The sequence below is a fragment of the Balaenoptera borealis genome (genome assembly GCF_965194805.1).
Source record: "Balaenoptera borealis genome assembly, chromosome: 5".
In the NCBI taxonomy this organism is placed as follows: Eukaryota; Metazoa; Chordata; class Mammalia; order Artiodactyla; family Balaenopteridae; genus Balaenoptera; species Balaenoptera borealis.
The window spans coordinates 126,354,526-126,380,109 of NC_138862.1; the positions used below are offsets into that span (position 1 = coordinate 126,354,526).

The 25,584-nt window shown below is 40.0% G+C and overlaps 2 protein-coding genes across 7 annotated transcripts in view; one reads left to right on the forward strand and one right to left on the reverse strand.

The window, feature by feature from the left end:
* COPB2 (COPI coat complex subunit beta 2) overlaps positions 1–4,277 on the forward strand; it is a 28,630-nt gene extending 24,353 nt beyond the window's left edge. The window contains exons 16-22 of the mRNA XM_082392370.1: positions 59–169; positions 1,216–1,430; positions 2,818–2,910; positions 2,999–3,179; positions 3,366–3,434; positions 3,587–3,658; positions 3,912–4,277. Coding sequence (XP_082248496.1) covers positions 59–169; positions 1,216–1,430; positions 2,818–2,910; positions 2,999–3,179; positions 3,366–3,434; positions 3,587–3,658; positions 3,912–4,007 — 837 coding nt within the window. The 3' untranslated portion in view covers positions 4,008–4,277. The remainder of the gene's footprint in view (positions 1–58; positions 170–1,215; positions 1,431–2,817; positions 2,911–2,998; positions 3,180–3,365; positions 3,435–3,586; positions 3,659–3,911) is intronic.
* Positions 4,278–4,883: 606 nt separating this feature from the next.
* On the reverse strand, positions 4,884–23,752 carry MRPS22 (mitochondrial ribosomal protein S22). Of its 6 annotated transcripts, none has more exons than XR_014244766.1 (8): positions 23,541–23,750; positions 16,992–17,155; positions 15,746–15,910; positions 13,757–13,900; positions 13,361–13,444; positions 11,947–12,092; positions 6,009–11,763; positions 4,884–5,013 (listed from the first exon to the last, which is right to left on the reverse strand). XR_014244766.1 is itself a non-coding variant. In XM_082392392.1 (8 exons), exons 1-8 carry the CDS (start codon positions 23,710–23,712, stop codon positions 4,918–4,920), a joined length of 1,080 nt encoding a protein of 359 aa, XP_082248518.1. In that variant the 5' UTR covers positions 23,713–23,750; the 3' UTR covers positions 4,884–4,917. The 6 variants fall into 6 exon arrangements, 5 of the variants coding, with proteins under 5 accessions (XP_082248518.1, XP_082248521.1, XP_082248520.1 ...); XM_082392392.1 differs by having other exon boundaries at positions 6,009–6,117; XM_082392395.1 differs by lacking the exon at positions 15,746–15,910 and having other exon boundaries at positions 6,009–6,117; positions 23,541–23,752.
* Between the last annotated feature and the right edge of the window lie 1,832 nt (positions 23,753–25,584).

The window sequence follows — 25,584 nt, forward strand, 5'->3', positions numbered from 1 at the left end:
GTAGACTACACACACACAGGTTTTTCTGTACATAAACACACATATTTTATCTGTTTAGGGCTTCAAGCAGCAAGCTCTTACGGTATCCACAGACCCTGAGCATCGCTTTGAACTTGCTCTTCAGCTTGGAGAACTAAAAATTGCATACCAATTAGCAGTGGAAGCAGAGGTATGTACTAATTTATGATTTTTTGTAACTGATGGAAGGGTCAGTAGGTACTTATATGTGTCTACTATAAGTTGTGTTTTAAAGTTTTCTGAAATGCAAATTAGTGACTCATTTTGGTGAGGTTGTTGCCTTTCTTTGGTCTTCTTAAAAAATGAATTACGTTTATCTTTGCATAAATTAAATGGATTATATTGGAGATATGTATTATTATATTCTTATTAATATATTCTTAGCATTCTACTTTAAGAAAAAGTGTTTTTTTTTTAATCTTACATGAGATCTGTTTTGGAAGAGAAGGAAAGCTAGAAGATAGTAGATAAAGGAGTCTGGAACTCTAAAAGAATGCAGACACAGCAGTAATTTGCCAATATCCCAAACTAGTGAGGAAGACGTTGGTTTTAAAGAAGGGTTCTGACATTTTGAGACAGTTTAATGACATTTTTATGGATCGTTGTATATTTTGTATATTGAGGGCTCCCAGTTGTGGTTTAAATCTAGCATTTACTGGTAAATTCATTTCAGATGTACTAAATAAATTTTAGCTATGTTAAGATCATCCAAATGAGCAGCATTTTATTTGATTTCTGAGAAGCTACAAATGACAGAAATAATATTTATTATTAAATATTTAAGGACATAAAAAGGTTTTTCTGCTTTCAAAAAGTGGTATTAAATCATTCCTTAAAATAATTACAGTCTAATTACCTTAAAACTCGTTAGTTTTAGTTTCACTGTGTAATTACAAAATAAAAATATAATGGGCTGATGATAATTCACATGCAGCATTAAATTTGATTTGTGTTTGAATTAATTTTATGTATGTGAATAATTTCGATTTCCTCATTATACATTTTGTCATTCCATTCTTATTTTGATAGACCCTACTTAACAAGCACAGCTCAGTATACATAAAATATGTATTTTATAATTATAGAAAATATAAAATTGTTAGTACAATGATGTTCAGACTAACAGAATAATGTTGATGTTGGAAATTCAAATGTTTATTTAAAAGATATTTTAATGTGGAATCTCTTTTCTTACAGTCAGAACAGAAGTGGAAACAACTTGCTGAACTTGCCATTAGTAAATGCCAGTTTGGCCTAGCCCAGGAGTGCCTGCACCATGCACAGGATTATGGGGGTCTGCTGCTTTTGGCCACTGCCTCTGGAAATGCTACTATGGTGAACAAGCTAGCAGAGGGTGCGGAGAGAGACGGCAAGAATAATGTGGCATTCATGAGCTACTTTTTACAGGGCAAGTAAGTATTAACCCAAGGTCTAAAAGAGGTGGGCACAGTAATAAAGCACTGACTTCAAGGGTGGTCTTTGGAGAGGAACATGAAGAAGGAGCCCTGGAGCGAGTGCTGATGCCTGGCCAAGTGGTGCTGCTGATGGGAGCAGGCAGGAGGACAGTGCTGCTTTGGAAGAACTCAGAGGATGCTCTTCAGCAAAGGATGCTCTTACCACGTTTGGTCTAAATGTCTGAGCAAAATGAGCTGCTCAGGGAGGCTCAACTGGGAGAAATGTTAACCCCTTTCTCAACAGCCCTGCCACTTAGTGGCTAAGGTATTTTAGTTAATGAAGGCAGGAGGCTGTTGGGCTGCTTGTTTCATTTGGTACCTGAGCGGCAGGTGATTTTTACCCAAGTTGAATAATTCTGATCTGCTTACAACAAAAATAAGGTGAATGAGGATGCCAGTTACTTTTAGATCTGATTTCAACTATAAAGCATAAAAATGTCATGTATTAAAAAGTCTATCAGTTAGTGCGTATCAGATCTTTTCATTAGTTGACCATATTATGAAATAAAACACAAAAGTATTCATTAACTTTGCCCTACATACTTTTTAAACCTCACACTTAATCATAAAAACTTTGAATGTGTGTTTTATAACATATGTATGCGTAAATTTATATACCTGTAAGAATAGGTCCACTATTTCTTATCAATAACTCAAAAACCCAAAAACATTCTGAGAATATTTGGTGGCAAAACCTGGCCTAAACGCTGAAGTATTATTATTAGTTGCTTTTATGCCACTTGGTTTGTTTTTATTGCATTTAGTATTCATGTGTTACAGCAGAATATTTATGTTTGTGACTCTGATGCTGAGGGTATTATGTAATGTATATGTACTTTCTAAAATCCAAAAGGTATTACCTTTTTAAAATCCAAAAAATTCTGAGTTCTAAAGCACGTTATCCACTTTATCAAACTTACACAGGAAAAAGTTAAAAAAAGAAAATGGACACCTGGATATTTTCCTACTGGGCACCACGGGATTGTCCAGCATAGTCCGTGTTAGAGATGCTGCCCTCAAAACTATACTTGTGAAACCGAGTTTCTGCTCTTCATATTCTGAAGCCCTTAAATGTGCTCATCTAAGCTACCTTGTTTTAAAAAGCCCCTTTAGATTCTTCTTAGGGAAGTTAAGGAGATTGAAAAGTCTCACACTCCTGGAGTCCGTTATGTAACACACTGGTGATGACAAGTTAGTGGCTCAGTGACAGAAAAGAGGTGTATGTGTGAGAGTTGGAGAGGGAGTGCTGACTTGCCAGCACTAAACCCACATTTCTTTAATGTGGTAAGTGCCATTATTATCGCGTTCATTCTTGGTAACAGTGCCTCTCCTTTTTAATCTTTAGGCTTGATGCTTGCCTGGAGCTCTTGATTAGAACTGGACGACTGCCAGAAGCTGCCTTCCTGGCACGGACTTACTTACCCAGTCAGGTTTCAAGGTACAGACTTTTCATTTTAGGAAGAAATGTTTGAGATAAAAACAGAGCCCTTAACAGTCTCCCAATGGTTCTATGATATCTGTAATAGGGTGGTGAAACTCTGGAGAGAAAATCTCTCAAAAGTCAATCAGAAAGCAGCAGAATCCCTTGCTGATCCAACAGAATATGAAAACCTTTTTCCTGGATTAAAAGAAGCCTTCGTTGTAGAAGAATGGGTGAAGGAAACACATGCTGACCTGTGGCCGGCCAAACAATACCCACTTGTCACAGTGAGTGCCTGGGGTGCCTCATCCCGTGTGACTACGGGGTGGAAAGGCATTCACGACTTAAGGTTTTGAACTGCACCACATGCATTATGGTTCGATTAAGAGCTAGTATCTGGGATTTAGGCCAAGTTTATAGATGAATTATGCTTTCAGAATATTTCATTTCATCATTGCTTTATTCTCTGATAGCCAAATGAAGAAAGAAATGTTATGGAAGAGGCAAAAGGCTTGCAGCCCTCAAGAGCTGCATCTCAGCAGGTCAGTCAGACATGAGAAAGTTTGGTTGAGATTTGTTGATTTTAAGTACCACTTCCCACTTCCTAATCCTGACCTGCCTTCCCTTCGGGAAAAATTTCAAATTCCTGAACAGATTCCTTTGTTTTTATGTGTGTTTCTACTTGGGTTTTCAGGAACTTGATGGGAAACCTGCTTCTCCTACTCCTGTTATTGTGGCCCCCGCCACAGACAACAAAGAGGAAAAGGTACGGACATCATACCCAACTTCCTATTGGACCCCAGCCTCACCCTCCCTCCCCGCGAACGTCTGCAGGATGTGCAGGCCTCTGCATTTTAAGTGATGTAATCAGTTTCAGAGCAGGGGTTTTGAAATGAGAAGATGCCCCCTTTTGACTGTTGTTTTAGTTCCCTTTGGATCATGAATCACAGATAACTTTTCTTTAATAACTTTGCTTTAACACAGTACTATATAACTCACCCTCTTCCTTTTCTTTGCAGAGTTTACTTGAACTGGAAGTAGATTTGGATAATTTGGAATTAGAAGATATTGACACAACAGATATCAACCTGGATGAAGATATTTTGGATGACTGAATAATGTTTCCCATTTACTCAACTAAACAGATCATTATTATGGACAGGTATTGATCGTCACCCTGACCACAGTGCTTTGGACTCTGAGAAACTCCTTAGATTTTTATATGTAGATGCTGAGGCCCACTGGGAGCACAATGCCCTCATCTTCAGAGGAGTTTATGTGCAGCATCTAAATCACAATGTTTCCTTGTTAACTAAGACTGCTGTGGGCTTTGATTTTTTTCATACTGTCATTAAGACCATATCTCATAAAATCTTTTGAATTAATGAAGATACTTCAAAGTTTCCTTTCTGCATAATGAAAACAGGATTCTAGTTTTAGAAGGCTGAGCCAAAACTACACCTCAGCTAGGGATCAGCCCACATTCTCTTTTCTTTGAATAACTATTTTCAAATACCATCAATCAAATTTTTCTTAGAACTGAATTATCTGTGCTAAACCATTTTCCTTGACCTCACGGCATTATTCCTCTCTATGTAGCTTTCTTATGCCTTGCCCTGACTTTGTCTGGTAGGTACCCGTTTCTGGAATCAGGGTCTGAAACCCCAGCTCCTCTGACCTCATTAAGCTGGGCTCTAGTTAAATTACCGACTGGCCCATTTGGTAACACAGAGAGGCATAGTACTTTCTTTTTCCTTTCTTGTTACACTGTACTCATCTGACATGATTAGAAAAATTCATAACCAGGCACTAAGATGTACTTCTCAGTTATCCCCTCGTAGCCTAGGAAAGTGACCAGAGTAACAAGTTTTTCTTTGTATTTCTGATAGAGGCACTATTTGGAATTTAAAAAACAAAAGAAGTAATTTTATAGGGAACTCCCAATTTTGACATTTTTAAACCGCTCAGTATTAACAGAGAAAACTAGCCAGTATTTAGTAAAATGAAATTTATTTAAAAAATATCTTAGGAAGCTGCAGAATTGCTAATGAATGCTTCTTGATAAGCTTGCAGTGTTAATTCTATATATGCTCCCTTCTGTGCTTCTGTTTCTGCAAAGACCTGTTTAAAAAAAAAGTTTGAAAATAATAGAGCATATACTACTGATAAAGTTTTTAGTTTTGAGACATCACTAACAAACATTTCTGTAGTAGCAAAGGTAAGTCCCAGTTTAAAAAGCCTTCCACATTTCCAGTATTTTTCTGATTACCAAACAATAAGCATACTACATGGACAGAAAACAGTATCACAGTTAAAGCAATACTAATTCTAAACACCAGAGGTATCCAAATATGGATGCCATCTTTCAGAAAAAAATTAAGAAACCTGACATTGCTGGATCAAAATAAAAACCATTAGGTTCAAGAGAAATCTGGAGGATGAGAGTTAGCAAACTGATTTTTCACTTTAAAGAAAGAATGGTTTTTTTTTTCTACCCCACCTATGATGGCATCATCACTGGTTGTTCTTATCCTTAGTAAGCTTTATAACTGCTTTGAAGTATGCATGAAGTAATACTGGGATAGAAGCCAGATCCACAAATACATGTCTATCCTGAGCATTAGAATCTAGAGATGAAAATTATACAATGGTCTTCCTTCCTGAAAAAAATCATCTCTCAACATTTACAGAGACATCTATGTTAGCCCATAGTTTTGAGAGGTATGCAATTCCAAAATGACAGTGCAACTAAGGCTTGGTATTATACAAGCACTACCCTCCCAGTTGCTGGACACCTGAACAGGAATGTGACCGAACTGGAGGACAGGAAGCTGCACTGGGGACGTGTACTACCCAGCGGTCCTCCACCACGCCCCGCTGGCGACCTGACCGCTTAGTTGCCAGTACTGCAAAAAACAAGGGGGCTACTGCCCCACTGTCTGAACTTCTTGGACTCCAGCAGCAGCTGGAGCAGCAGCGGCTAAAGAAATATGGGAGCTCTGATCACTCTGGTTCAAAGCCACAAATCTGTTTAGTTACCATTAAATATGACCCACTTAAAACTTCCTTCCAACTCAGTCACCACACAGTAGCTAATGTGAAAAAAGTCCCTTTACCTTAACTAAATGTAATCCCTCAGCAGCCTGCTCTTTGGCCTCTTGAGCTGACTGGCCATCTGGATGGAGGATGTGATAGAGCTGGACCAAGCTGGTGGCATCATCGACTCTAGAGGGAAAGGGTTTACTGTTAAAAGGGTTTATTGTTTTCTTCTTTTTTAATTTTTAATTTTTGTTTGTACTGTTTTGCTTCACAGTCCTATAAAATGTGCCACACTTTAAATTACATTTCAAACTTTCCTTGGGCCAGAAAAAATTTTTTACGGCCTTCAGTTTCATATTTTCAAAGGCACTTTCAGGAATACTGGCTAATCTAGGCTTCATACCAACTCTGAGATAGGTAGGGCAGGAGTCAATACAGGCAGGGCCCAATTTATGACAGTGAATATATTCTAAATGTGGCTGTATCCTTTTTGGAAGCAGAACATCATTTCTTGTAGAAACAGCATTCTAATGGTAGATGATTTCCAAGCCAGCCCACATCATCAGCAGATAACATAATCCAACTCAGATGGTGTGACTGTACCTTCATCCTACATAAGCCAGAGGCTGGTGGTCATGGGGATTGCTCAATGCCACTTGCTTTTAGGTGCATTAGCAGTGACATCTGCTAACGAATTTTCATTGAGACTCTGAATTAGCGGACAGATGCCTCTGTATGAGGCATTTTAGCAGTCCAAGGAAAGACTCCCAGGCCTCCTGTATTCACAGGAACCCATCAGTTAAAAATCAGCATCCTAGGGAAGCAAATTTGAAATTATACATACCAAACAAACAAAAGGAAAGTCAGGTTCTACCTCAGCAACCTATCTAGTGTCACACAAGATGAAGCCATAACAAAAGCTCAATTCTTACAGTTTGTACTTATCTTTTGTGAAACCTATAAACAATTTTTATCAACCTTAAAACTTAGCTAGCCTTCCCCAAACTAATCTCTGTGCTCTCACATAGTCAATACCTTCCTACCGTTTACCACCTCAAAGCTGAGAGGGTATATAAAAATAACCCTTCTAATGGCTTCACAGGCGAATTCTATCAAACATTTAGAGAAGCGCTAACACCTATCCTTCTCAAACTCTTCCAAAATATAGCAGAGGGAGGAACACTCCCAAACTCATTTCTATGAGGCCACCATCACCCCAATACCAAGACCAGACAAAGATGTCACAAAAAAAGAAAACTACAGGCCAATTATCTCTGATGAACACAGATGCAAAAATCCTTAACAAAATACTAGCAAACAGATCCAACAGCACATTAAAAGGATCATACACCATGAGCAAGTGGGGTGTATACCAGGAATGCAAGGATTCTTCAATATACGCATATCAATCAAAGTGATACACCATATTAACAAATTGAAGGGTAAAAACCATATGATAATCTCAATAGATGCAGAAAAAGCTTCTGATAAAATTCAACACCCATTTATGATAAAAACTCTCCAGAAAGTAGGCATAGAGGAAACCTACCTCAACATAATAAAGGCCATATATGACAAACCCACAGCCAACATCTTTCTCAGTGGTGAGAAAATGAAACCATTTCCTCTAAGATCAGGAACAAGACAAGGTTGCCCACTCTCACCACTACTATTAAACATAGGTTGGAAGTTTTAGCCACAGCAATCAGAGAAGAAAAAGAAATAAAAGGAATCCAAATCAGAAAAGTAAAACTGTTACTGTTTGCAGATGATATGATACTATACAGAGAATCCTAAAGATGCTACCAGAAAACTACTAGAGCTAATCAAGGAATTTGGTAGAGTAGCAGGATACAAAATTAATCCACAGAAATCTCTTGCATTCCTATATGCTAATGATGAAAAATCTGAAAGAGAAATTAAGGAAACACTCCCATTTACCACTGCAACAGAAAGAATAAAATAGAAACCTACCTAAGGAGACAAAAGACCTGTATGCAGAAAACTGTAAGACACTGATGAAAGAAATTAAAGATGATACAAACAGATGGAGAGATATACCATGTTCTTGGATTGGAATAATCAACATTGTGAAAATGACTCTACTACCCAAAGCAGTCTACAGATTCAATGCAATCCCTATCAAACTACCACTGGCATTTTTCACAGAACTAGAACAAAAAATTTCACAATTTGTATGGAAACACAAAAGACCCCGAAGAGCCAAAGCAATCTTGAGAAAGAAAAATGGAGCTAGAGGAATCAGGCTCCCGGACTTTAGACTACTACAAAGCTACAGTAATCAAGACAGTATGGTACTGGCACAAAAACAGAAATATAGATCAATGGAACAGGATAGAAAGCCCAGCGATAAACCCAGGCATATATAGTCACCTTATCTTTGATAAAGGAGGCAAGAATATACAATGGAGAAAAGACAGCCTCTTCAATAAGTGGTGCTGGGAAAACTGGACAGCTACATGTAAAAGAATGAAATTAGAACACTCCCTAACACCGTATACAAAAATAAACTCAAAATGGATTAAAGACCTAAATTTAAGTCCAGACACTATAAAACTCTTAGAGGAAAACATAGGCAGAACACTCTGACATAAATCAAAGCAACATCTTTTTTGCCCACCTCCTAGAGAAATGGAAATTCAAACAAAAATAAATGAATGGGACCTAATTAAACGTAAAAGCTTTTGCACAGCAAAGGAAACCATAAACAAGATGAAAAGACAACTCTCAGAATGGGAGAAAATATTTGCAAATGAAGCAACTGACAAAGGATTTATCTCCAAAATATACAAGAAGCTCATGCACCTCAATATCAAAACAACAACCAACCAATCCAAAAATGGGCAGAAGACCTACATACACATTTCTCCAAAGAAGATATACAGATTTCAACAAACATGAAAAGATGCTCAACATCACTAATCATTAGAGAAATGCAAATCAAAACTACAATGAGCTATATCACCTCACACGGGTCAGAATGGCCATCATCAAAAAACCTACAAACAATAAATGCAGGAGAGGGTGTTGAGAAAAGGGAACCCTCTTGCACTGTTGGTGGGAATGTAAATTGATACAGCCACTATGGAGAAGAGTATGGAGGTTCCTTAAAAAACTAAAAGTAGAACTACCATACAACCCAGCAATCCCACTACTGGGCATATACCCTGAGAAAACCATAATTCAGTAAGAGTCATGTACCACAATGTTCATCGCAGCTCTATTTACAATAGCCAGGACATGGAAGCAATCTAAGTGTCCACTGACAGACGAATGGATAAAGAAGATGTGGCACATATATACAATGGAATATTAGCCATAAAAAGAAACGAAATTGAGTTATTTGTAGTTAAGTGGACGGACTTAGAGTCAGTTATACAGAGTGAAGTCAGAAAGAGAAAAACAAATACTGTATGCTAACACATATATATGGAATCTAAAAAAAAAAAAAAATTGGTTCTCAAGAACCTAGGGGCAGGACAGGAATAAAGACAGACGTGGAGAATGGACTTGAGGACACGGGGAGGGGGAAGGTTAAGCTGGGATGAAGTGAGAGAGTGGCATGGACATATATACAATACCAAATGTAAAACAGATAGCTAGTGGGAAGCAGCTGCATAGCACAGGGAGATCAGCCGGGCGCTTTGCGACCACCTTAGAGGGGTGGGATAAGGAGGGTGGGAGGCTGATGCCACAGAGAGGGGATATAGGGATATATGTATGCATATACCTGATTCACTTTGTTATACAGCAGAAACTAACAAACACAACATTGTAAAGCAATTATACTCCAATAAAGATGTTAAAGGAAAAAAAAAAAACCGTTCTAGAGTGGGGTAAAGAATTTCTTAAGACATGGTGACCTCTGAGAGATGCTCTGGGCTCATTCCAAGGCCCATCCACCCTCAAGGCCATCTCTTGGTAGAACTGAGAAGCCAGAGGTCAGAAACTAAAACTTTCCAGAGGAAAAATATTTTTTAAATGTTCAGTATAAATCTGTTGTGTTTGTTGTAATCTAATAGTCCAATAAACGTGACAACAAAAGATAACAGTAATTTTCTTTAGAGCATAACCATCTGAACCCATAAAGGGCTTAAATGGGTTTCTATATCTTAGTCATGCTTAGGGCTTCTTTACGTTCATGCTACGGTAAAATGCCTGTGTCTCACAGAATAATTTAGCTTCACACCCAGCCCATATTTGAAATTAAAAAAAAATAAATTTACATGTAAAGATTTTAAAGGCATCTCAATTCAAAACCAACAGTGGAACTTCAGTTTGAAATGTGCAGAATCTCAGTTCTGGCCTGGGCTCCATTCACTGAGGACATGCACCCTCTACTGTTTAGCCTGGGATTTGCAGCAAACTGTCCTGTTCAGCATTCCCATAGGAAGTTTTACTTACGCAGATCAGGAAATTCAGGGAACTCAAAATTCCCTCCCAGTATGCAAATGAACTGCTTCAGAGGTAAAGCGTACGTGTGATGAGTATTACTATAATATTACTTATTAGTACTCCTCGATAAAGAACTTTAATTTTCAAAGAAATTTTTTTTTTTTTAATTTCTTTCTTTTTGGCTGCATTGGGTCTTCATTGCTGCGCATGGGCTTTCTCTAGTTGCGGTGAGCAGGGGCTACTCTTCACAGTGGTGCACGGGCTTACTGCGGTGGCTTCTCGTTGCAGAGCACAGGCTCCAGGCGCGTGGGCTTCAGTAGTTGTGGCCTGCGGGCTCAGTAGTTGTGGCTCACGGGCTCTAGAGTGCAGATTTGTGACGCACGGGCTTAGTTGCTCCTCGGCATGTGGGATCTTCCTGGACCAGGGATAGAACCCGTGTCCCCTGCATTGGCAGGCGGATTCTTAACCACTGCACCACCAGGGAAGTCCAGAAGTACATTTCTGTGTTGCTCTGATTTCTTATAAAAAATGTTAAATTCTTTTTATAATAAAATAATTTCAGAATATTGACATTTGAGAAGCTTTATAAGAAAATTCATTCACAGGAGATGTCACTGCTAATGCACCTAAAGGCAAGTCATTTTTGAGCATCCTCATGACCACCAGCAGCCTCCTGCTTATGTGGGATGAAGGTATATTTCTGCCCTCTGAATTGTATTACACTACATACACCGGAGAAGAGGGCTAGCCTGGAAATCACTTACCATTAGGAATGATGTTTCTATGAGAAATGACACTGTTTCCATATGGGCTGTATTTCTTAGACAATATGGAACCTTCTAGTTCCAAATGCCTTACCTTTGTGTGAACGGTTCAGATTACGCGGAGGATAGTCTGAGTCAAAACTCCTTACATTCAAGATGGCAATAATCACTAAGCTCTCTGGTGACTTTCTTATTACAGCCATGTTGGTTTCTTTTCCTTGTTATTTTGGCCTTTCTCTAACTCAACCAATGGAAAGATACTCGAAAACAATCTTCTCCTCAGTTCATCACAAGTTGTAAAGTATTATTTCAGCTAGAAGGCTGGGTGCACACCAGTTGCATGCTAAAATACAACAGACATTCTTTGTTTCACGCAACTTTGAAAAAAACCTGTAACCTTTTTAATGCCTTAAAAATCTTGCAAAAACAAGGAGGATCAAAAGCAAGAGTATTTTCATAAATTAAATGATGACTTTTACTGAAAAGCACCCATCAGAGCTTATGTCTACTTCTTTACATTTCCTATTTAATCCCCTTTGAGTATATGGAAAGTTCACTGGTATCCGGGAGCACCAGTAAGGCCAGGGATAAGTCAATATCCAGGGTATACAGTATAGATCCAAAGCCATTTACTCTTTCAAAGAATCCAGCCCTGTTTACAGAACACGGAAGCAAAGACTGAGAAAACTGGGTTATACTGGAAAAACAAAGCCATAAATAAACTGCGGTAAGTGAAATCTATCACTGGACAGTACATTGTTATCACTGGAAAAATAACATTAAATACAAGTTTAATGGTAGTAAGAATTTCTTTACTTACTAAGATCATACTTACAAATCTCTCTGAATCTGGTCAATCAGTAAACCATCAATCTTTTTCTTATTTACAAAATACCAAGCCATTCCACCGAAGTGTCTTGTTGAACGTAAAAGGTCATACTTTCCATATTTATCTATATCTTCGTAGGTCTGATGATGAATCTATCCACATAAAGTGCAACTTTTCAGAAATATGAAAATAAATAGAAGTGAGCAGCATTACCAGTATACATCTACTAGCATGTGAGCTGCCCAAGAAAGTATCAGTAAACGAGGTCTACTTATACCGGCCTCCACTATCACTAACCAGAAGATATGATTTAGACCAGCCCTCCACTGTAGAAGCATATAGGGCCTGGAACAAGTCTGCCAAATATTTATAGCCAGATCAATTACTCTTCAGCAGCCACGCACTATTTATGAAGCTCCTATTACATATATATATATATGGACCACTGGAAATAATGGGCCACCACTCCCTTTTTTCCCTATCCAATCAACTACCCCTTTCCAACTTATTAACTAATGTTCCTTCAGTTCTTTTAGAGTGATCTTCCTAAATGAGGACTTTGATGAGGGCATTCTTGTGTTCAAAAGGCTGCTGATTGAAGTCCAGATTCATCAGCCTAGCATCTGAGGTCACCTGTGATATGGCCCCATCTACCTTTCTAGCTTAATCTTGAACCACTCCCCTACATATACACTGCATGTACAAGCAAACCAGATGACTGGCCATTTCTCAAGTATACTTTGTTTCCTGCCTGTTCATACTTTTCCCTCTACCTGAAACACCTCTCCTCACCCAACTCCACCAGCCATAATGTTCCCTGCCCTTCTAGAACCCTCTTCAAGAACCCTATGACGCCTGAGAGCACGTTGTAACCTTCTCTTAGCACCTAACATCTTAGACCTACAGTGGTAATTATCTGTGTACTTAACTAGCACTCTTCCCCACAATCATTTCTGGACTTCGACAGGGCTCCCTATCCTAGTTCATGCCATAACCTATACCTCCACAATAATACCTTATACATGGAACGCACTACATGATTATTTATTAAACTCAACTGTAAGATACATACACTGCATTTTGGCAAATTTCAGTGAACAACTGTTTCCTGTGTGATAAACTGAAAAAAGAATAGTCTTTGCCGTCAAGTTTGGGTCTTATCTCTACCACTGACTAGCTGTGCAACTTTCAACAAGTTACTTAACTCTCCAAGCTTAAGTTCTCTCATCCTTCAGTCAAGGGTTGTTGTGAGGATGAAAATATCTATCTGGTGTACATCAGGCACTTGATAGGTGTTCAGGCATTTCCCTTCTCTTCCCCCTGTATCAAAGCTTATAACCTAACTCATTGTGCTGGATTAAAAAATCATACTCGTAATCATACTTAAGCCCATACTTTAGAAACTGTAAAATATACTCACTTTGATATACTCAGCAGAATCTGGCTCAAACTGGGCAACGCAGAGATTGAGGACATCAACATGCCGGTCCTGGCTGTACATGGTCTAAACCAACACAGCAGAGTTGGAATTAGCTGAGAAGAACATGAGCGTGCAACACCTGTCCTGACGCCATGCTGGGCCTGCCCATCCACACACAGGCCACATCTGTGCCCAGCAAGAGGGATGCAGAAACAACACAGGCTTCGGAACTGTCCCACCTGGATTCAAATCCTAGCTAAGCCAATTACAAGATAAATAACCCTCCTTATCATTAGAAATGTCTGTTTATCAAAGCAAAATGCCCAGCAGCACCAGAGCCAACTGTTCAACAAAGAAACCATCAGCACTACCTCTATGAAACAAAAATCACCTTACCTGAAGATTTTCTTCCTTGAAAATTACTGGTGTTAAAATTCTACGACCTTCTTTTGGGAAATAAATTTGAATCATCCGGTCCCTTTCTTCCCAAGAGGCTTTGCGTAGTGTGCCACTTGGTTCTCTGACGACAATAAAACGCTCCTGAAATAGAAAACATAATCAAGGATGAGTTCGTGAGGACTTATTTTTAGTTCCAGTGTCCCACTAAGCACCATTATAAGAATAACTTGCAATCAACAATATAAAATGCAACCAGGAAACATAAGATGCAATCATCTGTATGATTTCAGTGATAATCGTTAAGGCTCAAAGACCTGGCGAGATTTGATACTCCCTTCACCAATCACTGCCGTGCCTCTGATAATCAGAAACCTAAATGAAAGTATGTACTAAATGTGATCTATAGCCCTCAAGTGGGTTCAATACATAAAACGGTTCAACTAAAAAAAGGTGACCTGAGATTCATCTAAATCCATTTCAGAAGAAAGAAGTGCTATAAAACCTTTCTGAATTATTTCATTTCCCCATCCTAAAGTCTCACACAGACAGACTTTACTACTTTATGATTTATGTTTAAAGTCCCAGGGATTGAAGGAACAAACCCAAAGGTGTGGAGTCTTAATCCCACACCTCTGTGATGCCTCATACTGGAGACAAAAGTCTCAGAGACTGGCTGGTCCGCCTGCCAAATCCCAGGCCACAGGACTGCTTCCTCCACTGAATTCCACCCACTGTGTGTACACCCAACTGGCAATTTATCACGTGCAGGATTCTTAACACCTCTCAGATATTGTTAATATTGTTACAGAACTGGAAAAGGTCAGGAACTGTGGATTACAATTCTTTGCAACACCCAGAGTGACTTACACAGAGCTTTGCACATAGCAGATAAATGAGACACATCTGATTAATGTTTAAATTAACCAGATGGTACTGACTCTCAACTCTTCAGAGATGTAAGAGTCTCTGAATGTGTTCTGAGGATAATATAATTAAAACTTTCATCAAGTACTGCAAATAGAAAAAAAAATAGCAGATGGCAAAGTAACACAGTTGTTCCTCAAAAGGATTTTGGTAATTTGAATTCCAAGTTCCTTTCTCCCTCTCAGGTTATAGAACGCTCCCACAACCAGCCTGCACAGCACTTCAAACATATATAAAAGCAAAAATTCTAATTAAAAATGAAACTCTGATCCCTGTTCATTATGTCAGATATACAGGTGATTGATGTACAGACATGGACATTGCTCAAATCATGTCTTCTAACCAAAATCACATGATAAAAAGATTAGTTAGTACAGGGTGGCCCTTCTCCCAGCCCTATCACTATGCAATATTCTACTGCATTTTGTGGGCTGAACTGTAAATTACTCTTTTACTCTTTACTTGAAAAGGCTCAAACAACAACTAATATATCTTATAAGTGCCAGAGTGTTCTTTTGGAACTGGCAAGCAGAGGAAGAGGAGCTAGACAATAAAAACTACAACAGATGAAGTGGTGCCTGAAAATTATCTGGGGAAGCCTGCCATTTTTACTGCAAATTCTGAACAGTGAAAATCCTTCAGGAAGTCTGAGTTTTTTGGGCACCAGCAAGAATTTCCATCTTAAAAAGCTTCAGCTAAGGAAATCAGTCTAACTTGAGCAGAAAGAATCTCCCTTCTCCTATTGCCTTGAAGATATTTTCCTATTTGTGTTTTGAGGGTAGGTTTCTGTCTTGTTCTGTCTCAGCACACCTGTCTCTTTTTCTGCAGTCAATCTGGAAATACTGTGTCCATAATCTGTAAGGAAATGGTGACATGATGATGTGGTGCTGGTTTACATTTTTCTTCTTTATGCTGTATCTGCCAGGTCTCACTCAGTCGCAGAAATTCTGGTTTGGAAGATTCAGAGACAGCTGGGTCACACGATGTTGACCCTCGTCCCTCAGGCCCATCTCTACACAGTATTTCAAATAAAAATCATTTTGCAATTAGACATATACTTACCCGGTGTGGTATGCTATATGATATATCAGTAAACACGTATTTGGCTGTTTCTGTTCCTTCCAAAATCTTATCTTCAGCTAACACGTCATTTATTGGCGCTCGCTCTTCCAGAACTGGTGGCATTTTTAATCGGACTTTAGCCGCCTCGACTGCCTGTCTTGTAGCCTAATGAAATAAAATATTTCTTGGGAAAGCCGCAAGGTTACAGACCAAAAGGATCACCTGACAAAAGCAGATACTACTGAAAAATGCTAGACTGCAAAGAGAAGAAGCTGTAGCCATGAATAAGTGAGTAAAAAGCCAAACTTGGGCTCCTGGGCCCTGGTCTTTGCCTCTGCGGTGTGGCTGAGAGCACTAGCTACAGGCTTAACCATTCTCAAAACAGCAAAGGGATGCTCTAAGACAGAGCCAGGCCACAAAAGCTGCCTGAAATAGGCCAAAGGATTTCACTTACTGGGTGCTTACTATGTGTTTCAATATTTTGTATTATATTTGGCTCATTTAATGCCCACAACTACCTTATGAGCTAAGGGCTACTGTTAAGTCATTTTATGAGAGAGAAAATAGAGGCACACAAATGTTAAGTAAATTGCTAAGAAGCCGCAGGACTAGGATTTGAACCCAGGCCACTTAACTCCAGAGCCCATGCCCTTAACCACGGAGCACACCGCCCCATGCCATACTGTTAGCGGTGGTCACCTCTGAGAGGTGAAAGGGGCCCTTCGTGTGATGTGCTATTGGGTATTTGAATTTTTTGCTATGACTCTTAATTATTTTTGAATTAGAAAGAAGAGCTATTGCTCTTCACATATTCATACATCAAAGCATTTTCCACAAAGCACTCAATACCCACGACTCCAGGAGGACCCTTGCCTGGAGCTGGATGCTGTTCAGAAGGATCTCATAATCTCACCAAAGCCTCAGCCTCAAAGTACTCACAACAAATGTTCCTCTAGGAGGGAAGCTGGAACAGGCAGCACAAAGGGAGGCTGATCAAGCTGGTTCTGGAGCAGAGGCGGCTCCGCTGGACAGCCAGGCCTGACCCACACGCCCAGTCTGCCTAATTCCGGCCATACCCCCTGCTCCTCTCTGCCTGCCTGCTCACATCTCTTTTCTCGGTTCTGTGCCTGCAACCCCCCTCACTAGCACCTGTGGAAGAGCAGCTACCAACATCTGAAGGGGTCCTGGAAATCTTGTTTAATCCTTTAAAGAAAGGTATTATACCAATATTCTTACATTCACATACCTCTTCCAACTGTGCTTGGGTCATTAGCTTATAAGTTGGTGGCTTCACTTCTTGTATAGCTGGCTTAAAAATCTTCCGCAAATCTAAGCCTGTCATCTTGATGAGTATGCTTTGGACTTCCTCATCCATAAAGGTAGGTTTCTTGATCTTTGAGCTACCAGATTCTGTTAAAATGAATTTTTAGTAAATAAGATGTCAAAAATGACAAACCAACAAGACCTCTAAATGGAAACGTCAACAAAAAAAATTATTAACACAAGGTCTACCTCAGTATGCATAATACTAATACCTACAAGATTCCTTCATTCATTCATTTAAAATTACTGAGCATTCACTATGATAAAGATACAGTTTCTGCCAAAAAGGCACTCAAAGTCTAGTGAAGAAAGCAACATGAAAAAAGTAGCTAATGCAACATTAATAACAATCATGGTTACTACCATCTACAGAGTTGTCTCCTATATGCCACGCATTACATACATTTTCAGGAATGCTTACAACAACCCACAAAATACTGATATCCCAGTTTTGTAGATGAGGATATCGGATATTGGAGTCTTCCTAAAGACAACTAGCTATTAAAGATAGAGCCAGGATTTAAACCGAAGTTTATCTGATGCTAGAGCCTAGATCAATTCCACTCTTCCATTACGCTCCTTAGAGCAAGTGCTACATACAAGGAAGGTACAGGGGGTTGTGTGATTACAGAGGCAGAAACTAAACATAGCCTGGGAGCAGAGAAGGGCATGGTAGGGTCAAAGAAGGCTTCCCAGGGGCCTGAATAGAGCAGAGAAAAAAAGGAAGGAAATTCTAGGCTGAGGGGATGCAGCTAGGAAAAAGAGGCCTGGGTCACTGGACATGATACTGAAGAGGTCATGTGGCATCATGGAAGAAAGTTGGACAGAAGAAGGGGAGACTCAGATCTCAGCTCTGCCTTATGCAGCTTGACTATCCCTTTGCCCAACCTCCATTTCCATTAGAAAAAAAAAAAAGCCATTCCTTCCCAACCACCTCTTCCTCTGCTAGTCCTATAAATGCTGGTGTCCTGGTGTCCCTCAGGATTCTGAACTACATTCTTCTTTTCTCCCTTCTCACATTCTTGATGGATGATCTCCTAACCTCCTATAATTACTTCTATATGCTGGAGACTCTAAAATCTGAATCTCCAGCCAAGATCATCTTCCATCCAACTACCCAATGGATATCTCACACGCAGTTCAATACTGCCAAAGCAGAACCCATAACTTCTCTCCTGTCACAAACCTGCTTTTCCTATTATCCTTAGCACCATCCAACAGGTCACGTGGGCCAGAAGCCTACAGTCATTCTTGACTTCTCCTTTACCCTCCACATCTAGCCAACAGCAGGAGTAATGTTAACAGCTGACACTTGTTAGATATTTACTATGTGCCGGTACTAACTACTTTACATACTTGGCACCTTTAATCCTCCTAACAACCCCACAAATACTACGATTATCCCCACTTTACAAAAGAGGATACTGACACAAAACATACTGCCTGTTACACCTCATAAATCGGTCTTTAATCCTCCATTTCCCACTGCCACTACTCTAGTCAAGGCCATCCTATCTCTTGCCTTAGCCTCCTAACCTATCCCCCTGCCTCCATTCTGACCGTTCTCCACAGAACAATCAGAGTCATCTCTTAAAAATGTTAATTCAAACAACAGAAAAGATTAACAAAGAGTCGGTTCATTGAAAAGATAAGCATAATTGACAAACCTTTAGCTAGACCAAGGAAAAAAGAGGACCCAAACCAACAAAATTTTAACTGAAAAACACATTACAACTGATAGTACAGAATTTCAAAGGATCCTAAGAGGCATGAACAACTATATGCCAACAAACTGGACAACCTAGAAGAAATGGAAAAATTCTTAGAAACATACAATCTACCAAGACTAAATCAGGAAGAAATAGAAAATCAAAACAGACCAATTACTAGTAAGAAGACTGAATCAGTAATAAAAAATTCTCCCAATGAAGAAAAGCCCAGGACCAGATGGCTTCACAGATGAATTTTACCAAACATTTAAAGAATGAATGCCCATCCTTCTCAAACTCTTCCAAAAAATCAAAGAGGAAGGAACACTCCCAAACTCATTTTATGAGGCCAGCATTAACCTGATACCAAAGCCAATAAAGGATACTAACAGAAAACTACAGGCCAGGACTTCCCTGGTGGTGCAGTGGTTAAGAATCCGCCTGCCAATGCAGGGGATGTGGGTTTGAGCCCTGGTCCAGGAAGATCCCACAGTCGCGAAGCAACTAAGCCCGTGCACCACAACTACTGAGCCTGTGCTCCAGGGCCTGCGCATTGCGACTACCGAGCCCACGTGCTGCAACTACTGAAGCCTGTGAGCCTAGAGCTCAGGCTCCGCAACAAGAGAAGCCACCACAATGAGGAGCCCGTGCACCACAACGAAAAGTAGCCCCCGCTCGCTGCAACTAGAGAAAGCCCTCGCACAGCAACAAAGACCCAACAATCAATCAATCAATCAATCAATAAATAAATACTACAGGCCAAACATTCTCAATAAAATACTAGCAAATTGATTCAGCATAACATTAAAAAGATCATTCACCATGATCAAATGGGATTTATTTCTTGGGCTGCAAAGATGATTCAACATACTCAGGTCAATCAATCAATATTCATAGAATGAAAGAAAAAAACATGATTACTTTGACAGATGCAGAAAAAGCATTTGACAAAATTCAAAATTCATGATTAAAAACTTCTAACAAATTAGGTACAAAAGGATCACACCTCAACATAATAAAGGCCATATATGACAAACCCACAGCTAACAATCTACTCAATGGTGAAAGGCTGAAAGCCTCTCCTCCAAGATCAGGAACAAGACAGGGCTGTCCAATCTCATCACTCCTATTCAACACAGTACTGGAAGTTCTAGCCAGAGTACTCAGACAAGAAAAAGAAATAAAATGCAACAGAATTGAAAAGGAAACTGTCTCTATTTGCAGATGACATGATTTTATCTATAAAAATATCCTAAAGACTCTATCAATAAACTGTTAGATCTAATCAACAAATTCAGTAAAGTTGCAAGACACAAAATCAATATACAAAAACCAATACCATTTCTGTACACTAACAACAAATTATCTGAAAAAGAAAGCATCAAAAACAATACAATATTTAGTTATAAATTTAACCAAGGAGGTGAAAGATTGCTCTACTGAAAACCACAAAACACTGCTGAAAAGAAATCAAAGAAGACACAAATAAATGGAAAGGTATCCTGTGTTCATGGATGAGAAGAATTAATATTGTTAAAATGTCCATACTACCCAACGTCATCTATAGATTCAATGCAATCCCTATCAAGGGTCCAATGGCATTTTTTTACAGAGGCAGAAAAAACAAACCTAAAATTTGTATGGAACCACAAAAGACCCTGAATAGCCAAAGTAATCCTAAGAACAACAAAGCAGGAGGCATCACACTTCCTGATTTCAAGCTATACAATCAGAACAGTATGGTATTGGCATAAAAACAGACACATAGACCAAGGGAACAGAATTGAGAGCGCATAAATAAACTCATGCATATAGAGCCAACTATTATTTGACAAAGAAACCAAGAATACTCAAAGGAGAAAAGACAGTCTCTTCAATAAACGGTGCTGGGAAAACTGGATATTCACATGTAAAAGAATGAAACTAGACCCCTAGCTTACACCATTCACAAAAATTAACTCGAAGTGAATTAAAGACTTAAATGTAAGACCAGAAACCATAAAACTCCCAGAAGAAAACACAGGAAAACAGCTTCTCGACATTGGTCTTGGCAGTGATTTTTTGTATATGACACCTAAAGCACAAGCAACAAGATTAAAAATAAACAAGTGGGACTACATCAAACTAAAAAGCTGCTGCACAGCAAAAGAAACAACCAACAAATGAAAAGACAACGTACAAAATGCAAAAAAAATATTTGCAAACCATATATCTGATGAGGAATTAATATCCAAAATATATAAAGAATTCATACAACTCAGTATCAAAAAACCAAATAATCCAGCTAAAAAATGGGCAAAGGACCTGAACAGACATTTCTCCAAAGAAGATGTATGAAAGGTACATGTAAAGTACTCAACATCACTAGTCATTAAAGAAATGCAAATTAAAACCACAATGAGATATCATCTCATACCTGTTAGAATGGCTATCATCAAAAAGACAAGAGATAACAAATGCTGGTGTGGATGTGGAGAAAAAAGGAACCCCTGTGCACTGTTGGTGGGAATGTAAACTGGTACAGCCACTATGGAAACAGTATGGAGGTTCCTAAAAAAAAAAAAGAACTACCATATGGCCCAGCAATTCCACTTCTGGGAATATATCTGAAGGAAATGAAAACACTATGTTGAAGAGATACCTGCATCCCCATGTTAATAGCAGTATTATTTACAATAGCCAAGACACAGAAACAACCTAAGTACCGATTGATAAACGAATGGATAAAGATGTGAGATATATACCCACTCATTCGTATTTTACATATATATGTATACATATTTACATACATACGTATATGTTTATGTGTACACAAGAGTGAGATATGTTTACATACCTCACATCTTTATATACACATAAACACATATACATACACACGTGTATGTAAAATACATATATGTAAAATATAGTGAATAACATATAATTTTGTTACAGATACTTCTGAATTTTTCCAGAAAGATAGTTTAAAAACATGTAAAAGATGGTTCTGTTAGAGTAAGCACTCCTGATAGCATCCTGTCTTTACAGTTACTAAGAAAGAATATTATTAGTGAGAAGAAAAGCATCCCAAAGATCACGTCCTAGTAGAAAATCATGGCTGTCAGAGAAGTTTAAAATTTAATATGTAAAATAATACACACACACATTTTTCAGCCACAAAAAAGGAGGAAATCCTGCCATTTGTGACAACATGGATGGACCTTGAGGGCATTACACTAAGATAAGTAAGTCAGGCAGAGAAAAACAAATACCGTACGATCTCATTTATATGTGGAATCTAAACAACAACGACAACAAAAACTCATAGAAAAAGAGACCAGATTAGGCTGGAGGTGTGGGGGGGGGGGGCGGGCAGCGGTGAAGCGCACGGTGCTGGGGGGGGGCGGGGCGGTTCTAAGATGAAGATGGTCAAAAGGTATAAACTTTCAGTTATAAGATAAATTCTAGGAATGCTGTATGGTATACATGAAAGTTGTGAGTAAATCCTAATAATTCTCATAGGAAAAAAAACCTTTTTTTTTTTTTCTTTTTACCTCTGTGAGAAGATGGACGTTAACTTACTGTGGTAACGATTTCACGATATATGTAAATCAAATTATGTTGTACACTTTAAAGTTACACACTGCTGTATATCAAATATATCTCAATAAAACTGGAAAAAAACTTTTATCTTAACAATGTAATCAAGATCACTTCCATACTTAAAACTCACCAATGGCTTTCAACAGCATTTAGAAAAAAAGTTACGGTCATCTGCTTACTGCACTGTGTCCCCACTAGACTCTGTGTTCTCCCAAGGCCACAGTCCTGTTTTGTACTGGTCTCTGGCACCCAGGGTCTCTTACAGTGCCTGGCACACCGTAGTGCTCAGCACTGCTCTCCCCTCAGACAATCCCTCCCAGTCCGCCAGCTTCGGTCAACATTTTCACTCCAGTGCTTCTCAATTCCTATGTAACTTGCATACCCGACACCTCCACTTGAATCTCAAAGGCACCTCAAATTTAATGCGTCCAAAACAGACGTTTAACTTTGCTTCCCTTCCCATCTCCTCACCTCATCTACTCTTGCTTCTTCTCCCCCATTTCTCCTCCTCTCATTCCCCTCTAAAAAACTGCCCTATAACTAATCTCTGTCTCGGTGTAAATGGGACTACTCTCCACTCAACTGCTCAAGCCAGAAACTTGAGAAGTAACACTGATTTCTCCTTTGACATCCAAAGTCATAACCAGCCTCATCAATCCTACCTCCAAAGTGGGTTCCCCAACTACCTGTGTTCAGTCTCATTTCTGGATTTTGCTTATGCTGTTTCCTCCGCGTGGAATGCTTCTTGTTTTCTCCCTGGCACGATTAACCAGGTCTCAGCTTTGGCCATATTCTCCAGGAATCCTTCCTTCCCTTTTCAACCTAGTTTGAGTGCCACTCTTCTCTGCGTCCCCTATCACAGTCCGGGTCACAATGCACTGCCATTCCCCACTGGGCCGCGAGCTCGCTCAGGGCAAAACCCATGTCAGTCTTAGTCCACCGTATCCCCTAAACCTAGCTCTGTGCTTTACAAAGAGCGGAGCCCAGGCACTGACGCTTAAGTGAAGGAACGAATGAACAAACGCGGTAGACGACAGACCCCGCGGGTACAGGAGAGAGCCGCCTGGGTCTAAGGTCGCGCTGCGGGAAGAGCCGGGGCCCCCGCGTGGGTCTCGCCAGCCTGAAGCAGGCTCTCGATCTCCCAGGAGAACGCCCAAGCGGACGCCCGGCAGGTCACTTACCCGCCTCGGAGCCGAGCCCACGGCATGGCGTTCCCGCCCCGCAGACCCCGGGCAAAGGCTGGAACAGGGAACCGGGCCGGGGCCGAGGGCGGGCCCGGAAACAGACCCGCCAGGTGACTCGAGAACCTGCCTGCAAGGTGAACAGCGACACAGACGATCTGAGAGTCGCCATACTTATCCGGGCCACTTACGCCGGAAGCGGCTGAGAGCGATTCCGGGTCTCGCGCGGTTCTTACGACATTCTGGGAAATGTAGTCTGGAAGAGGGAGGCGGGAGGAGGCAGCAGGAAGCTACGCAATTTCTATTTATAAAACAATAAATTTCTGCTTATGAAGCAATAGATTGTTTCTTGTAAACCGCTTGTTCACAACTAGAAGGTGTTTATGTGCTCTTTTCCCTAGACCTTTCCTTCGTTTCCATGGCTCTCAATAACAATTTCCTGCCCAAACCTTTTCTCCCAGCCCCAGGTTTAAATCCAACTGCCTATTCGACTTCTCCGTTCAAACTTCTGACGGGGCCCCACCCCACTAACCCCGCCAAATAACACCTGATTCCAAGCTCTGATTGCCACCACCATTCCCCATCAACTCACGCACCGTTTGCTGTCTTGGAATCTTAAGTCTCTTCTGTAGCTCTTTTCTCAATTTGTGCTCAATTATTTTGCTCATTTATCTGCTTGCTTATTTTTCTCATGCCATGAAGACAATGACTTTATATACTGTATTATAATATCACCTAGCCTGGTACATATGTACACAGCAAACATTTGTTGAATAAATGACTAACTGAACAATGAAAGGATCCCATTATGTTCTTCCCAGCTGTCCAGGATGTGCAGGTTTTGCCCTCCCCCAGACTATAGGTTGGTGCCTGTACTAACTTATCCCAACACTTGGCTAAAGAAGGGTGTTAAGTAAACGATTGTTTGAATTAGCTAGACAGATAGACTCATCTTCTAACCTCACCTCACCCACTGCCCAGTAAGAGCTCTGTTTATGAACTCATTCCCTATTCAGGCAGGGAAGGAGAGAGCCCTAGGCTTGGTGCTGCATTCAGGCATGACTGCTGCCCAGTGTGTCCCAACACTTCCTCTCACACCTATAGGATAAAAGGTGTCATGGAGTGGTAGTGGGATGCATGCAAGTGTCTCCCAGCTATGTCCTTTCTCTGAGAATATACCAACAACCTCTGTGGTTGTTCATTTAACATCCCCCTGGATATAACTGATTGGACAATGAGTGGACACCTAACGCAGGAGAAGTGAATCCATTGGCTGCTGTATTAGTTCCCTGTAGCTTCTGTAGCAAATCATAACAAATTTGGTTACTTTAAACAACAGAAATTTATTCTCCCGCAGTTCTGGATGCCAGTAATCTAAAATCAGTAGTACTGGACTGAGGTCAAAGTATTAGCAGAGCTGCACTCCCTTCAGAGGCTGTAGGGGAGAATCTGTCTCTTCCAGATTCTTGTGACTGCAAACATTCCTTGGATGACGGCTGCATCACTCCAGTCTCTGCTTCATATCACCTTCTCTTCTGTCTGTGCCCAATCTCTGTTTGCCTCACTCTGTAAGGTTATACATATGATTGCATTTAGGGCCCACCCAGATAAACCAGGGTAATTTCTCCATCTTCAAATCCTTAACACTTCTACAAAGACCTTGTGTCCATATAACATTCACAGGTTCCAGGGATTAGGAAATAAATATCTTTTCAGAACGGTAGACATTTTTCAGCTGACCCCAGCTGTCCAGATACCAAGCAGATTTTATCTCAATATTTCAAACTAAGAAACACAGAAACTACAGTTGATGGTAGAAGCTTGAAGTGAGTAACTATTTAGAGTTAGGTTTGGAGCAGCCTTTTTCAGCAATATGCTCACTAATAAGTGAGCAGAGAAAGCCAGTCTACAGAGAAAGGCAGGAAAATGCAGCAGAAGCAGAAATGGCAGAGTAGGAGGTCTGAGAGAGAGATGGAGGGAGGTGCTATCTTGGCCAGAGACGCTCCCACTTTCCAACTGTTAACCTCCTTTTCTTGGGCTACAC